This window comes from Mus musculus, chromosome 10, assembly GCF_000001635.26.
Source record: "Mus musculus strain C57BL/6J chromosome 10, GRCm38.p6 C57BL/6J".
Classification (NCBI taxonomy): domain Eukaryota; kingdom Metazoa; phylum Chordata; class Mammalia; order Rodentia; family Muridae; genus Mus; species Mus musculus.
The window spans coordinates 6,983,953-6,999,662 of record NC_000076.6 but is presented as its reverse complement, the minus strand read 5'-3'; the positions used below and the strand labels follow the sequence as shown (position 1 = coordinate 6,999,662).

The window sequence follows — 15,710 nt, the reverse complement described above, 5'->3', positions numbered from 1 at the left end:
ATTTGTATGATGAGTTAGGTCATGCCTTCAGCTGTACCTGCCATCATTTAGCGCTTGTCTAACCCCAAGAAAGGATTATGGATTAGGCAACTCAATCTCACAGATGGGCGTCTAAGGCCCCAAGCCAGTCAATTACTCAAGAGTTCATAAAATCAGCAAGATGCCAAACTGCCTTTATTTTAGCCCAATCCAAAATATCTACTCTTAATGTCTACATTGTTTTTTCTTCTTTACCTAAACGTGCTGCTGACTTCAAACTATCTTTAGCTTATGATGCATTTTCTCAATCAATGGATGCTAAAAACACATTGCCTTAGTCCATAAAATATTCACAGGAGTCTCTATCAACATTATTATTTTACACATAAAAGCTTATTATAGAAAGTAAATACGAAGGCAATAAAAATAAATGATCAGTTATTCCATTTCCCATGGATAATCACTGTAGGCATATTTTTTTTTCTGAAAATATATTCAGACTTTTTTCTCTTACTACAAGATTTGTTTTTATTTGTTTTTGTGGGGTGATGGATGGCCAGTGTGTAGGTGCTTGCAGAGGCCAGTGAGGGCTTTGGATCCCCTGGAGTGGAGGTACAGATGGTTGTCAGCTTGATCTACATGGCTGTTGGGAAATGAACCAGGGTCATCTGCAAGAGCTGCATGTGTTCTTAACCAACGAGTCACCTCTCCATCCTCTAAAGTTATTTTTCTTGCATAAAATGATGGAATCATCCTTTTTTTTTTGTAAAGACAAAATATGATTATGTAGCCTCAATCGGCCTGTAGCTCATGATCTTCCTGCCGCAGCCCCCAGAGTGTTGGGACCACAGATGTGCCAGTATAACTGGTAGTAATTCTGTATATAGTTCAACCACTCAGGAGGCAGAGCAGGCGGATCTCTGAGTTTGAGCCAAGCCTTGTCTATAGAGTGAGTTGCAAGGTAGCCAGAGCTACACAGAGAAACCCTGTCTTGCAAAAATAAAAATCAAAACCAAACCAAACCAAACAAACAAAAACCCAAATATTTCAACACATGTTTTAATTAGCAACATGTAGCAAAACTCTTTCTCTACTAGGCATTGTAGTGCTGAGGATACTCCATGTCACACAGAAAGGTATCAATGAGTCTCAGTTGTTACACAATTACCGTTATCCCTGTTATATTCTCAAACAGCTGTCTAGCACATCTGTAATGGCTGTCTTCCTCCAGGCCTCCTCTACCTCTACAGAGGGATTTCACCACTTAATCTTAACTGGAATCAAATTGTTTTATTTTGTACTTTTTACTACTAGTATTTAAGGGTAGGTGTACTGGCTAGTTTGGTGTCAACTTGGCACAGCTGGAGTTATAACAGAGAAAGGAGTTTCAGTTGGGAAAAATGCCTCCACGAAGATCCAGCTGTAAGGCGTTTTCTCAATTAGTGATCAGGGGGGAGGTCCCTTTCTGGGTGGTGCCATCTCTGGGCTGGTAGTCTTGGTTCTATAAGAGAGCAGGCTGAGCAAGCCAGGGGAAGAAAGCCAGTAAGGAACATCCCTCCATGACTTCTGCATCAGCTCCTGCTTCCTGACCTGTTTGAGTTCCAGTCCTGACTTCCTTTGGTGATGAACAGCAGTATGGAAGTGTAAGCCAAATAAACCCTTCCCTCCCCAACTTGCTTCTTGGTCATGATGCTTGTGCAGGAATAGAAACCCTGACTAAGACAGTAGGTCATTTGAATTTCCCTTCAGTCTTTCCTCTGTAGCTTTATTATTTTCTTATTGGTGTGTACTAATCACATAGACAATTTCTCTAGTTTGTGACTTTTATAAGTAAACTGAAAGTTAGGTGCTTAAAGTGTCAGTCTTGACTGTGTTTCTTTTGCCCTTTATAAATAAATGTCTTATTCGTATCTATGAAAGTGTGGAAATTTTGATATTAAGATTAGTATCATACTGCATCAAGTGTAAGTCTGAAGTGCCCTAAGACATGTGCATATCTGTACCTAACTGTGGCTTTAGTCACAATAACTAAGAAACGAAGTCAGATTATATATCTCCCAACAAATAAAAGGATTAAGAAAGCACAGTGAATATATGCAATGGAATTTTATTCAACCATAAGAAAATGAGAAACTATGGCATTTATAGAAAAAAAAATGTAACTAGTCCTGGGGAGAAAAAAATGCTTGCCACAAAAATATGATGTCCCTAGCTCAATTGCGAGAACAGATATGGATATCCCAGCGGTGGTAGCATGTGTTTATAATTCCAGTGCTGGAGAGTAGAGGAAGGGTCCCTGGGCCCAGGGAGAGCATCTTCAAAACAAGGTATAATAGTGTATTTGCATAATATACCCAAATGAAACACACTACCAAGCTTATTAACAATAGAGTAAAGTATTAAAGATACAAACTGCAAAAGAAGTGGAGGCAGTTTTCATGTTCAGGAGACCTTTGTGGTAAGAGATCAGGTTGATGGGACGAGGGGTATGGATCTGAATAGGTGTCATGGGGTAGGTTAGGAAATGCCCCGCTTTCAGCCATGTCAGTGACTTCTGGTACTTCATCAAGCTTCCGTGTCTTGAGAGGCCAGGTTTTCCCTTCTGTTTTCATTTGCTTTTCTCAAAGCCACAGAGTGCCTTTTTTTTTTTTTCAGGTACTCCACTACAAAGTAGGCATGTGAAAAATGACTTCTCTTGGTGCTGCAGCTGGGGCTTTCTGAGGGGCTGGCTGCATTTATGATATTTGAAGCAATGGTTCAGTAATTCCATGTTGCCCACATGTCCATACTCTTCTTCACAAAGAGCAACATGTTTTCCTATCTTAAAAAACCCAAACCCCCAAATGCAGCAAAGTAGCTAAGTCATATATGTCATGTTCATTGCCATAAACATACTGATAATGTTTAGACAAAAATGACTTATTTTATAAATTTAACTTTAAGACATTGATTTGCTGAATTTGAGATCAAAAGTCAATTAATGAATTATCGTTATTGTGAAGTTTATCAATCATAATGCCAATACCTTCTCCCTCTACATAAAGAGGTATATGATTTTATAAGCAGTATCAGCCTACACTTAAGTGAGAATATTTTTTCTCTTCCAGCTTCTGTTTCTGGCAGTCTGACATCAATTATGGCCACAGAAGGCAATGTAAGTACCCATGTGAGAACTCTTTGGAAGACTGTCGATTTTAGAAATTCCCATTTTGATGAATAAGTAAAATACAAGACGAGTTGACCCTAACTTCCCATCTGTCCTCCACATCATCAGCTTCAGTGGAATCAAATGATTCTTTTATCAGTTTGCAGTTTTATGGCCTCTAAGCATTAAGAGCTCTGGTTGTTCAGAGATCAAGGAATACAACCATGTAATGAAGAAAACCTCTCTCTAGGTTTTAAGAAGATGATAAATAAGATACTGTGAAACTTCTTATCAACTCTTATAGGACAATTTCTATTAATAACTGTATCTCAGTTATGGATTCCTTTAAAAACTATAGCTGTCTGTTTGCCGGAAATATGAATGTACCTTGAGCAAAAGTATTATGTGTATGCGTAAATTGATACAGGAAGAATGAGTGAGTTTGTCGTTGGGATGTGGCATTTGTTATAGAAGCAGATGTAGACTGGCATGGGGCTGTAAGTTGTGTGTCTTTCAGCACATCTTAAGATCTCTTGATAGATGCAGAAGTGATACGCAGGTGCTGGAGCTACAGCTCAGTTGGAAGAGCAGTTGCTTAGGTTCAAATCCAGGCAACACACAAGTTGGGCATTGTGGTGTACATTTCCCCCCCGACCTGAGTACTAAGGGGGTGGAGGCAGGAGGATAAGAAGTTCACAGCCAACCACTGGGGTCCCCAATGGAGGATCTAGAGAAAGGTCTAAAGGAGCTGAAGGGGTTTGCAACCCATAGGAAGAACAACAGTATCAACCAACAAGACCCTCCAAGCTCCCAGGGACGAAACCACCAACCAAGGAGTACACATGGAGGGACCCATGGCTCCAGCCACATATGTAGCAGAGCATGGCCTTGTCGGACATCAATGGGAGGAGAGGCCCTTGGTCCTGTGAAGGCTTGATGTCCCAGTGTAGGGGAATTCAAGGGCAGGGAGGTGTGGGTGGGTGGGTGGTGTGGGGGAACACCCTCATAGAAGTAGGGGGAAGAGGGATAGGATAGGGGGTTTCCAGGGGTTGGGGGAAACTGGGAAAGGGGATAACATTTGAGAATGCAAAAAGAAAAAAACAAAACAACAACAACAAAAAGACCAAAATCAGAATAAAAAAAAAAAGATGAGAATAATGATCTCTACCTCATAGGAGTGTTATAAGGACTGAAAACATAATACACAAACAGTGTGCAAAAGGTAAATTAGCAATACATAATGGTTACAGTTTAAAAAAAGTTCACTATGTCATCCTTGGCTTCTTAGTAAGTTACAGCCTACCCTGGGATGTATGGAACCCTGCCTGAAAAAAAAATTATTAAAAGAAGGGAGCCCTCCAGGTCCATCCATTTGGCTAGGAATTTCATAAATTCATTGTTTTTAATAGCTGAGTAGTACTACATTGTGTAGATGTACCACATTTTCTGTATCCATTCCTCTGTTGAGGGGCATCTGGATTCTTTCCAGCTTCTGGCTATTATAAGTAAGGCTGCTATGAACATAGTGGAGCATGTGTCCTTCTTACCAGTTGGGGCATCTTCTGGATATATGCCCAGGAGATGTATTGCTGGATCCTCCGGTAGTACTATGTCCAATTTTCTGAGGAACCGCCAGACTGATTTCCAGAGTGGTTGTACAAGCCTGCACTCCCACCAACAATGGAGGAGTGTTCCTCTTCCTCCACATCCACGCCAGCATCTGCTGTCACCTGAATTTTTGATCTTAGCCATTCTGACTGGTGTGAGGTGGAATCTCAGGGTTGTTTTGATTTGCATTTCCCTGATGATTAAGGATGTTGAAGGGCATCATCCTGAGTGAGGTAACACATTCACAAAGGAACTCACACAATATGTACTCACTGATAAGTGGATATTAGCTCAAAACCTAGGATACCCAAGATATAAGATACAATTTGCTAAACACATGAAACTCAAGAAAAATGAAGACTGAAGTGTGGACACTATGCCCCTCCTTAGAAGTGGGAACAAAACACCCATGGAAGGAGTTACAGAGACAAAGTTTGGAGCTGAGATGAAAGGATGGACCATGCAGAGACTGCCATATCCAGGGATCCACCCCATAATCAGCTTCCAAACGCTGACACCATTGCATACCCTAGCAAGATTTTATTAAAAGGACCCAGATGTAGCTGTCTCTTGTGAGACTATGCCGGGGCCTAGCAAACACAGAAGTGGATGCTCACAGTCAGCTAATGGATGGATCACAGGGCTTCCAATGGAGGAGCTAGAGGTAGTACCCAAGGAGCTAAAGGGATCTGCAACCCTATAGGTGGAACAACATTATGAACTAACCAGTACCCCGGAGCTCTTGACTCTAGCTGCATATGTATCAAAAGATGGCCTAGTCGGCCATCACTGGAAAGAGAGGCCCATTGGACACGCAAACTTTATATGCCCCAGTACAGGGGAACGCCAGGGCCAAAAAGGGGGAGTGGGTGGGTAGGGGAGTAGGGGTGGGTGGGTATGGGGGACTTTTGGTATAGCATTGGAAATGTAAATGAGCTAAATACCTAATAAAAAATGGGAAAAAAAGAGAAGGGAGCCTAGACCTGGAGCCATATTGGGCATGTGAGTGTAGTTTCCAAGGCAAGTTGGAGCAATAGTGAATGAGAAAGGAGTCCCTTGGACAGTCCTGGAAGCTGCATCTCCCTAATAGGCAGGGAGGGTATCTGGTGAAGTCTCTGCTTGGCTTCCTGATCACTTCATGTTCCAGACATGCAACAATGAGCATATGTTACACCGATCTAGTTCTAAATAGTAGGAAAAGCTTGCAATGTGAGCTAGTGGAAACATTGGCAAGCAGGGCAGGAATCCAAAAATGAAAACAGTACAGTCAGGTATGTATTGTCACATTTGTAGAGTCACCATTTAAAATGAAGGCAAGGGAGAGGTGGTCACTGGACACAATGGATGGGTGTTTTTGATTCCAGAAGTGTAAGTCGAGTGGTAATAGAAGAATTTGGCCAGAATCAGAAAGAGCATGAACTATACAGGATATTAGCAAAAGGTTCTACAGTGAAGGGTAAAAACAAATGAATATCATAGGTATGGTGAGGAAGTTTCAGGAGTTCAGAGTAACCAAAGTTTATGAGAACATAACATTTTATTTGTATTTTTATTATGTGTGTGTGTGTGTGTGTGTGTGTGTACATGCACACACAGACATGAATGACCATGTGCCTGTGTTTGCATGCGTAGGTAGGAAGGTAGGTAGGCACACACATATCAGTGTGTCAGAGGACAACTTGAAGACATTAGTTCTTTCCCTCTGTTTTGTGAGTTCTGGGGACACAGTTCAGGTCACCAGCCTTTGGTGCAAGTGCTTTTACCTGTTGTGCTATCCTTTAGCACTTAATCTTCTCCTCTGGTGTTTGCTTATTCGTGTGTGTGTGTGTGTGTGTGTGTGTGTGTGTGTGTGTGTGTGTGCGCACATACTAGCACGTATCCAAGGTGTGCATATGAAAGCCAGAGGGCAATTTCCATCAGTGGGTTCTTCCTCTTACCACTTAGGTCCTGGGGATTAGTGATTAGGCTTGGTGGCAATGGCCTTTAGCTGCTGAGCCATCCTTCCAGCCCTCAAAGTCTATGAAAATTGTAAACATGTGTGTGCCTATAGGCATATGCATATGTGTTATACAGACAGAGAAATGGAAAAAAAACCTAGTCTTTTTAGGGCCTTCAGCAATAACATGGTCCTTGCTTTGCTTTAATTTCTTGCACTGAAAGGATGAAAATTTCCAACTGGGACAAATTTGTCTTATGTGTATAAGAGAAATGGGATGTTAAGGTCATGAGAGGGCATCTGACACCGAAATATTCCCTGAAGTTTAGAAAGTAGAAAAAAGTTACTTGTTCTCTCTCCTACATGGGCCTTTGCTGATAAGGCTTATGTGTGTTTGTGGGTGAGACTAGAAAAAGATGAGGAAGGGAAAGGTGTGGAGGAGGGGGAAGATGAGAAGATACAGAACAGGAAACTAGAAAGGAAGGGAGGAAGTGGAGGTGGGGTGGGGTGGGAGAACCGAGTTCAAAGTGGGGAGGGGGTGGGAAGAAGAGAATTGGGAGGAAAGGCAAGAAGAAACAAAATTTGAAAGTACCATAACCAAACGTAATTGTATATGCTAATTAAAAATAAAAATAAAAGATACCCATTTAATAACCATTCAGAGTCTATTGCTGGTTAGGGTCTGTGTTAGGCAAGAACTAGAGATTTAATTGTCTTCAGAGAATGTGGTACTTTGAATGAAAATGGTTTCATAGGCTCACAGGGAGTGGTGTTATTTGAAAAGATTAGGATGTGTGGCCTTGTAGGAGGAAGTGTGTCAGTGGGAGTGGGCTTTAAACTTTCAGAAACTTAAGCCAGGCCCAGTGGCTCACACTCTCTTCCTACACAACCAGATGTAGAACAACCTTGCTAGTGCCACGTCTGCCTGTGGGTTGCCATGATGAAAATGGACTGAACCTCTGAAACTGTAAGCCAGCCCTGGTTAAATGTTTTCTTTTATAATGGTTGTCATGGCCATGATGTCTCTTCATAGCAACAGAAGGCCCAGTTAAGACAGATAAATTAAGATGGTAACATCTCTAGAAAATATTTCTCAGGTATTAGAGGAAAATGAGAGATGTGATTTGCAGGTCTCCTATGTCATCTGTACAATCTCTGACCTGGCCATATCCATCACCACTGTGGCATGTGACCCACTTCCCAGGGTCCTGAGCACCGATGCATTGCGTCCTTTGGTGGAGACTGGCAATTTATGGGATCCTCGTTTCCTGAGCCAGCCTGCACTCCAGCTCTCTCAGCGGGTCTGTTTTCTTCTCATTTCCCCTGCTGCCATCGACACAGGAGGTTCTGGTTACGTTGCTTCTCAACATTTACTCTCCTTTATTTTTCCACTCAGAAAATTAGTTTCATTTTCTGCTGTCCTGTGTTCCCACAGTCAGGTGTGGCAGAGGGGCCTATTTTTGTCCTATATTTGTTTCCCAAGGTTTGTTCGACACATCTGACTCATGACACCCCATTTCCCTTAATCTAGTGTTTTTTGAGCTTTGTGTGCTCGATACCCGGGGTAGGACTGTACAGATGAACAACTCGGCATGTCATGGAGTAAGGAAGATAGGCTCAGGCACCGTAGCTGCTCCTAGCCAGACAGTTCGTCATTGGGCCTGGTACGATAACTGGTGCTTGCAACCTAAATCTAGATTTTAAATATTTCAAATTTTATTATCTTCAGGGTCCTCCCCTCCTCTCACTGGGCTGTCTATCACCTGGCTATCTCTTTCTCTCAGTCTACCCAAATACTAGGGTCTTTTCCCCCTCCCAACATAATCTTTTAATTGATCATTTGTGTGTTTCACATCCTGCACCCTAATCACATTCACTTACCAGTCTTCCCACGTCTACCCCCAACCCCTTTGACCTCCCCCAGAGAAAGGAAAGGAAAGGAAAGGAAAGGAAAGGAAAGGAAAGGAAAGGAAAGGAAAGGAAAGGAAAGGAAAGGAAAGGAAAGGAAAGGAAGAAAGAAAGGAAAAGGAATCCAAGTCGAATTTATGTTACCTATGTACATGCTGGATATTGGTCAGACTCTCGGCGGCAAGCCCCTTAGAGAAGAAGCAAATTCTTCCTCATCTCCACCCTGCCAGAAGCCATCAACTGTACAGGGCTACATGTTTTGATCACAGTGTTTAAGAGTTCTCTCCAATGGTTTCCTGTCTAGACTGGCTCTTTCTTTGGGGTTCAGGAGGGTCGGGGTAGGGATGGCCTACCTTGCTTCTGGAGGGCATGTTAATGTCTGTAGCCTGTACTGCTGCCTGGGGCTATAATGATGTTCTTGGTCCGGTTGAGGGTCCAAGTGGATGCCCATGGCCTGTGCTGTTGCCAGAAACCATGTGGACTCCACAAATCCATGATGCCGCTGACTATAAAGGGCAGGAGGCTTCTTTTGTGGTGGTATTGGTGACTGCAGACTCACAGTTGAGAATGAAAGACATAGAGCAGATTTTCTTAAGTGTAGCTCCCATGGCATCAATTAGGAGCTTACATTGGCTCGGTGGCTAGCCATTAGACTTCCTATCAACCTGACAGTTTTAAAACACAGCTTACAAGGTCCTGTGTGACATGGCTTTGCCAGTCAGGGTGGTCCTCCTGCTACTCTGTGTTGATGCTCCCTGGATCAGGCATGCCTACGTTGTTGTATCGTAGGCTGGAAGCCCAGGGTCTGTCTCTTTCAAGCAGTTGATGTGATCAGCTCACAGGTAGTCTCCCTTGACTGCATGCTTCTGGTGAGCTTGCTTTCTTCCTCTGTGTTTCTGAGTGCTCTGAGTATTCTCGGGCTGACCTCATTACCCTTGATTCATTGTACCCTTTCTATTTTTATCTCCATCCCTTGCCTCTCTGTCTCTCCCTCTCTTTCTTTCTGTGTGAGTGTGTATGCATGTGTGTGTGTGTGTGTGTGTGTGTGTGTGTGTGTGTGTGTGTATGTGTGTGTGTATGTGTGTGTGTGTACATGTGCATGGTATGTATAGGTAAGTGTGTGTGTGTGTGCAGTGTATTTATGTGAGTGTATGTACAGTGTGTGTATGTGTGTGGGTAGTATGTGTATGTGAGTGTGTGTGCAAGTGTGTGTATGTGTGTGTGTGTGAGAATGTAAGTGTGTATATGTGAGTATGTATGTGTCTGTATATGTGAATGTGTATATGTGTGTGTATATGTGAATGAGTGTGTGTGTGTGTGTGCCTGTGGAGGCTAGACCCCAAGATCAGGTGTCTTCCTCAGTTGCATTATATCTTAGTTTTTGATGCAAAAATTCTCATTGGAACCTCCCCATTTGGCGAGAGCAGCTGCCCAATAAGTCCCAGGAGGCCCTCCTATCTCATATCCCTTGCTCTCTGACTACAGATGTGTGACTCCATGCCTAACTATTTTATACGGGTGCTGGGGATCAAATTCAGGTCTCCATGCTTGTGTAGTAATCACTTTACCAAGTGGGCCATCTTCCCAGCCTCTAATCACCTTTCTCCTATGTCCGACTGGAAACTATCCGAGAGTTTATTTGGCAATAAATCCTTGGAAATAAAACATTTTTCTAATAAGTGATTATTGAATAAACAGTGAGCCACCATTTATAGACAGTTGTCTGAAAACATGATTAAGGATCTGGGTCATTGCTTCTTGAGAGATGTTTAGCATGTCTAAGAATTCATCTCTGTATTCCTTGGTATCCATATGCCACCAATTAATCAGGCAATGTATCATTCTTTAAGAGGTGATTAGAAATTCTCTGGTTTTAGATCATTTCAGTGGCATTTGTTTTTCTGTGAGCTCTTTGAGATAACATGACCAGAGGAGATGAGGCAGACCTGACATCTCATAGTCCTGTTCATTGCTTTTACCCAAGGCTCCAAATTGGTCTTGCTTTTAGAGATGGCTTTCGTGGAGAAGAAACACTAAAATTAACTCAGATCAAAGCTTTACAACTATGTTTCCTAGAGAATTATTACAAATAACATTTCTTCACTGAATACTGCCCAAAGACAAAATGTCAGGTAAAAGGTTTCTCTTGAAACAAAGTCTACTTAAGCAAGTCATGGCTCCTTTGTTTTAGTGGTCATTATGTCTGGCCCTGGGCTCCTGTGCCCATGTTCCAGTGACCATTGTGTCTGGCACTATGGTCATGTTATTTCTTTGATACTGTCTGGCCTCAGCTGTGGGTTTTTGAGGGTGCTCATCTCCACTGCTACTTCCTGTGTGGCTTCAGAAGAGACTCTGAATTGGCTCACTGCTCATAAAGCGTTTATTGCCTAGTCTTTAATGTGATTATGGCAGTCAACATCCTCAGACTCCTGTCTTTAAGAAACCTGCTCCAGGTTGCTTGCAGTGTGAGCCCTAGGGAAGTGGTAGTAGTTAGGGGTGAAGTAAGGCATTTAGTCTCACATGTCAGATCTAGAGAAAGGAGGTGAAACCAAATTAGCAGTTTGTCTTGTAAGTAACATGAGCATAAACCCTAGCTGACCTAAGAGAGCCAGTGCTGCCCTGTGTGAGTCTAACACACAGGTCAGACCCTGGAGATCCATTTCCCATCTGTTTCCACAGAGCCTCATTTGGGAGAGTCTCAAGAACCACTAGAGATAGGTTAATGGGTATTGTGGGAGGTGCTTGCTATTCACGAAAGGAAAACCTCTGTTCCTGTGGCACCCTTCACAGGAGATTGTCTTGGGTTCACAAGACAGATGAGACATGCTGAAAAAGGCACAGTGAGTGAGTGAGTGAGTGAGTGAGTGAGTGAGTGAGTTTAGTTTAGTTGAGAACATAGTATGTTGGGAAAACCTATAAATGTGTGTAACACTAGTCCATTTTACTCTCAAGGAGAAACTGATGTCATTCTCCAGGTGGGCTGAAGTTCCATGCCAGTTAATGTCAGGGCAACATTTTTCCCTATAAACTTTGGACTGAGAAATGTACTGTGGGGTAACTTTTTAGGTTGCCCAATGTGACCAATGCTTCCCTCATAAGAAAGCATTTTGCAGCCCAGAGTAATCCAGCAGCAAGAGGCTTTCCAGATGTTTGTCAAATTACCCATTGGCAGGAACATGGGAATGCACACCCCCCCCCCCACATACACACTACAGCCATTATTGGAAGCAAAACCAGACACAAGATATGGTGTTTTGATTACTGTGTGTCAGACATTGGGCTGGGTACTAGACATTGAGCTGAAGATGTATGCAAGAACATGAGTCCTGTCCTGACGTCTCAGTCAGGCTCAGTCTGGCTGTCAAGAGCCAATTACGAGCTGACACATTTGAAGTAGAGCCATAGCAGAGTGTTACTCAGACTGTCCAAGGTCTACCCTGTAGGTGGAGAGGCAGGGTATGAGGTGTTGCGAGTTTATGACAGAGCAAGATAGGGTTTGGCAAAGGCAGCAGCAGTGGAACTGAATACAGATGAGAGACTACACAGAACTGGGAGGCAATCTGGTCAGGGCAGTGATGGAGCACCTGTGTGGGATGGGGATAAGGGCACAATGACTCACAGCTCTGTGTTGAGCCTCGGGTGGGCAGTGTTACTATAACATACCCATCACTGTGAGCCACAAAGGGTGATAACCGTTGAAATCGTGATACCCACTACATAGGCATCAGCAGCACATGCCAACAAGATTGGAGACGGAAGCGAAGTAATACATAGTTGAACAAAAGACTCGGTCTGACCCACTAGTTATAAGTGATCTCTGTGTTAACCACAGTGGTAAAGTTCCTCATCTATGAATAAGAGTGTGGACCAGGACATGGCAGGACCTTGCGAGGTTACACATTAGCAATTGTTCCAATTACTACAAATACAGAACACTGAGAGAACTTAAGAACTATACAGGAGCTAATTACCCGGCTTCCGAAGCCAGAGAAGGCTCCACATAGAAATGGCATTTGACAAGGTCTCAAAGGATTCTGTACCAGGGGAAGTACAGAAGAAGGAAAGACATTTACAGATGTGAGCTGTTAAAGTGCCAGAGACTTCTGCAGAGTAGAGAAAAACAATACTAAGGAGATTTTAATTCAATAATAATAATTTGGGAGATGTTTGTTGCTACAATCAGAAGAAGAGATACTAGGTTGACATTTCAATTGTAATTTCAAGGGTAGATTACTGTAAATGAAGCGTATGTCCTCCATCCAAGCACATGGCTGTGTGTTCACACTTGGCAACACTCTAGTCTTCTTCAAGCAAGCATTAGTGATGGACAAAGAGAAACAGAAAGACAAGAAGTTATAGTTAGGATCAAAAGTTTGCTCTTCACCTCTGAAAATCAAACCCAAAAGGTAGTGGTGTTACTGAAGCCAAGGGCCTGATGGGTTCTGTTCGGTGATCTGAAAGATGTGTGCATTTGATGGCAGGTTCAGAGGGGGAGAAAAACAGTCTGTAAAGAGAAGGAAGGTCCACTCACTGGTGACGATGACAGACTGAGGCTCCCTGTGTATGAAAAGGGCTGTGGATAGAACAAAAAAGGATACCGTTGCCAAACCACTACCCACAGTTACACATCTGGGCATCTTAGGAAGGAAGGAAACCCAGGCAGGCTCAAACACAGGAACTAAAGAGGATAGTCAGCTGGGTAAGAGGCTGGTTATGCAAGATTCTTCATGAGCATTTCAAGCGAGATTATAGGGTGAGCTCTTACTAAGTTGAGGCAATCTTTGAACCACTAGAGAGGAAGAGGAAGAAGACTTTTATATAAATATCATTTTCTTTTTTAGAATTACTTTAAAACATTTATTTGTTTATTTTATGTATATGAGTATACTGTAGCTGTCTTCAGACACACCTGAAGAGGGCCTCGGATCCCATTACAGATGGTTGTGAGCTACCATGTGGTTGCTGGGAATTGAACTCAGGACCTCTGGAAGAGCAGTCAGTGCTCTAAACTACTGAGCCATCTCTTCAGCCCCTAAATATCATTTTCTTAACATGGATAGAATGTGTGTATCTTCTCTCTGCCACATTCACATGCCCAAGTCCTAATTCAATTCAAAATGGGATGCTGTTCAGAGATGTGTTGAGAGGTCATAGGTCATGAGGGTGGCGTCCTCATCGATGGCAGTTGTGCCTTTATCTGGTGAACAGGAATTTCCTATTTGCCATGTGAGGTTATATTAAGATCATAGATGTCTGCAAGTCAGGAAGAGGTCATCTTCATTGTTAGCAACTTGACCTTGCCTAGATATTCCAGCTTCTAGGATATTTTGCTTGTTCTTCCTCCTCTTCTTCTTCTTTTTATTTTTTCTGAGTGACCCAGTCTGTTGTTTTCTGTTGTAGCAGTCTACACTAAGAAAAATTTCAAAACACATTAAAAATAGTTTCAGTAAATTTAGGATATACAATTAAAAAAAAAGATTATCATTTCATTTAACAGTTTTAAACTCTTTTGTTTTTTCTTCTTTCAAAAACTTTCTGTTTTCTTTTATTGGCCTCTAAGATTAGGACTAGGGTCAGTTTTAAACTCTTATGAACAAATCAAGAGTAGAATTCTAAATTTTTTTAAAAAATGTTTTAGAGTCTTTCAAAAACCTTTCTCCAAAATGAAAAGTATAAATGGGTCTTGAAATTATTTAGTAATATTTAGAAGGAAGATATACTTCTTAAAATAGAAAGCTCAATGTATGAGATAAAGTCAGTATTGGACACTGTATGTGTCCACACACAAATAAAAAAATAGATAAATAAACAAACATATTCGAAAGTTTAAAAAATTGTATGTTTCATGAGGGATTATAAATGGGCACTCTGAAAGCTACTTGAAAGTAACCGAATACTTGAAGATACACATATTCTATTACCATGCAACTTTAGTTCAAATTAATACCAAGCCTAGAGTGACATGTATATGTGTGTGTGTGTGTGTGTGTGTGTATATATACAGGCACACACACATATATACGTATTCATAAATAACTCTATGTAATTATATATATGCAACTCATTGCATATATACACACATATATATATGCAATGGGAATTACATAGAGTTGTTAATTGCGAATTTATAACTGATAGCACACAAGTGTAAATACATACAAGCTCATTATGAACCAATTGGATAAAGAAGTCATAGAATATCTATTCATTGTCACACTGACAATAATCTGTAGTTATATGTATCAGCATGGAAAAAAAACATCAAAAGTGAAATAATGAAACATGTTTGCATTAGTGTTATTGTTTAACTCTCCCAACAAGATACTAAATTGTATGTGGGGATGAAAATATGCTCAGGGCAGAGTAAGATGGAGTGACCAAGGAAGCAGACGAGGGCGGAGCTTGGGAAGACAGAAGTATTTATATTCTATTTTCTTAAAAATCTCAAAAATAAGAAAGGGTGAATGAAATGACATTCAATAATTCAGCAGATGGTGTAGCTGGAGTATCCTATACTGTCCTGTTAATTTGTGTTAAGTATACATCACTCGCTTAGCACAGTGAGTTTAAACAGAAGGCTTGGCTTGAGCGGAAAGCACGTGGCTTTATCTGTCCTCTGACCTTGAATCTGCCTGGTAAGATCACGGCTCCTCTTCCCTGTCTAAGTTAAGCAAGGTTTTAAGTGTATTGTCACAGGTAGATTTTTACGAATCAAATGCCTTACAATTCTCTTTAAAAAGTTGAGTTTAGCTTTCCAACAATACAGAGATATACTTGTGGAAATGTCAAGTATTTGTGGAGAACCCCACATTTAGAGATTTTGTTATTTAGTTGGTAAATAAGTAATGGTACTTTTCACTGCCAGGAATGTGAGAAACCAGTACCACAGATAAGGACCATGATGCAAGCCAGTGTTCCTGCAAATGAAGAACTGTTTGTCCACTTTAGCAACTAGCTTTAATTGCCAGCTTAGTATAATCTAGAATCATCTGGGAGGAGAATCTCAATCAGGGATTATCTACTTTGGTCTGTCCTGGGGCATTTGTGAGGAATTGCCTTAAGTTAATTGACAGGGACTGACCCAGCCCACTGTGGGCAGCACCATTCCCTAGGCAGGGAGTCCTGGATTGTGTA

The 15,710-nt window shown here is 41.7% G+C and overlaps 2 protein-coding genes across 11 annotated transcripts in view; one reads left to right on the top strand and one right to left on the bottom strand.

Moving 5' to 3' along the window:
• Oprm1 (opioid receptor, mu 1) overlaps positions 1–15,710 on the bottom strand; it is a 279,617-nt gene that overhangs the window by 38,547 nt on the left and 225,360 nt on the right. The window contains exon 5 of one of the 5 annotated variants that reach the window (NM_001304955.1): positions 13,878–13,985. The exons of the other annotated variants lie outside the window; for them this stretch is intronic. Coding sequence (NP_001291884.1) covers positions 13,878–13,985 — 108 coding nt within the window. The remainder of the gene's footprint in view (positions 1–13,877; positions 13,986–15,710) is intronic. 5 annotated transcript variants of the gene reach the window in all.
• Positions 1–15,710, top strand: part of Ipcef1 (interaction protein for cytohesin exchange factors 1) — a 169,004-nt gene that overhangs the window by 55,120 nt on the left and 98,174 nt on the right. For all 6 annotated transcript variants that reach the window (XM_017313967.2, XM_011243081.1, XM_011243080.2 and 3 more), the window contains exon 2: positions 3,087–3,133. In XM_017313967.2, the coding sequence (XP_017169456.1) occupies positions 3,116–3,133 (18 nt within the window). In that variant the 5' untranslated portion in view covers positions 3,087–3,115. The remainder of the gene's footprint in view (positions 1–3,086; positions 3,134–15,710) is intronic.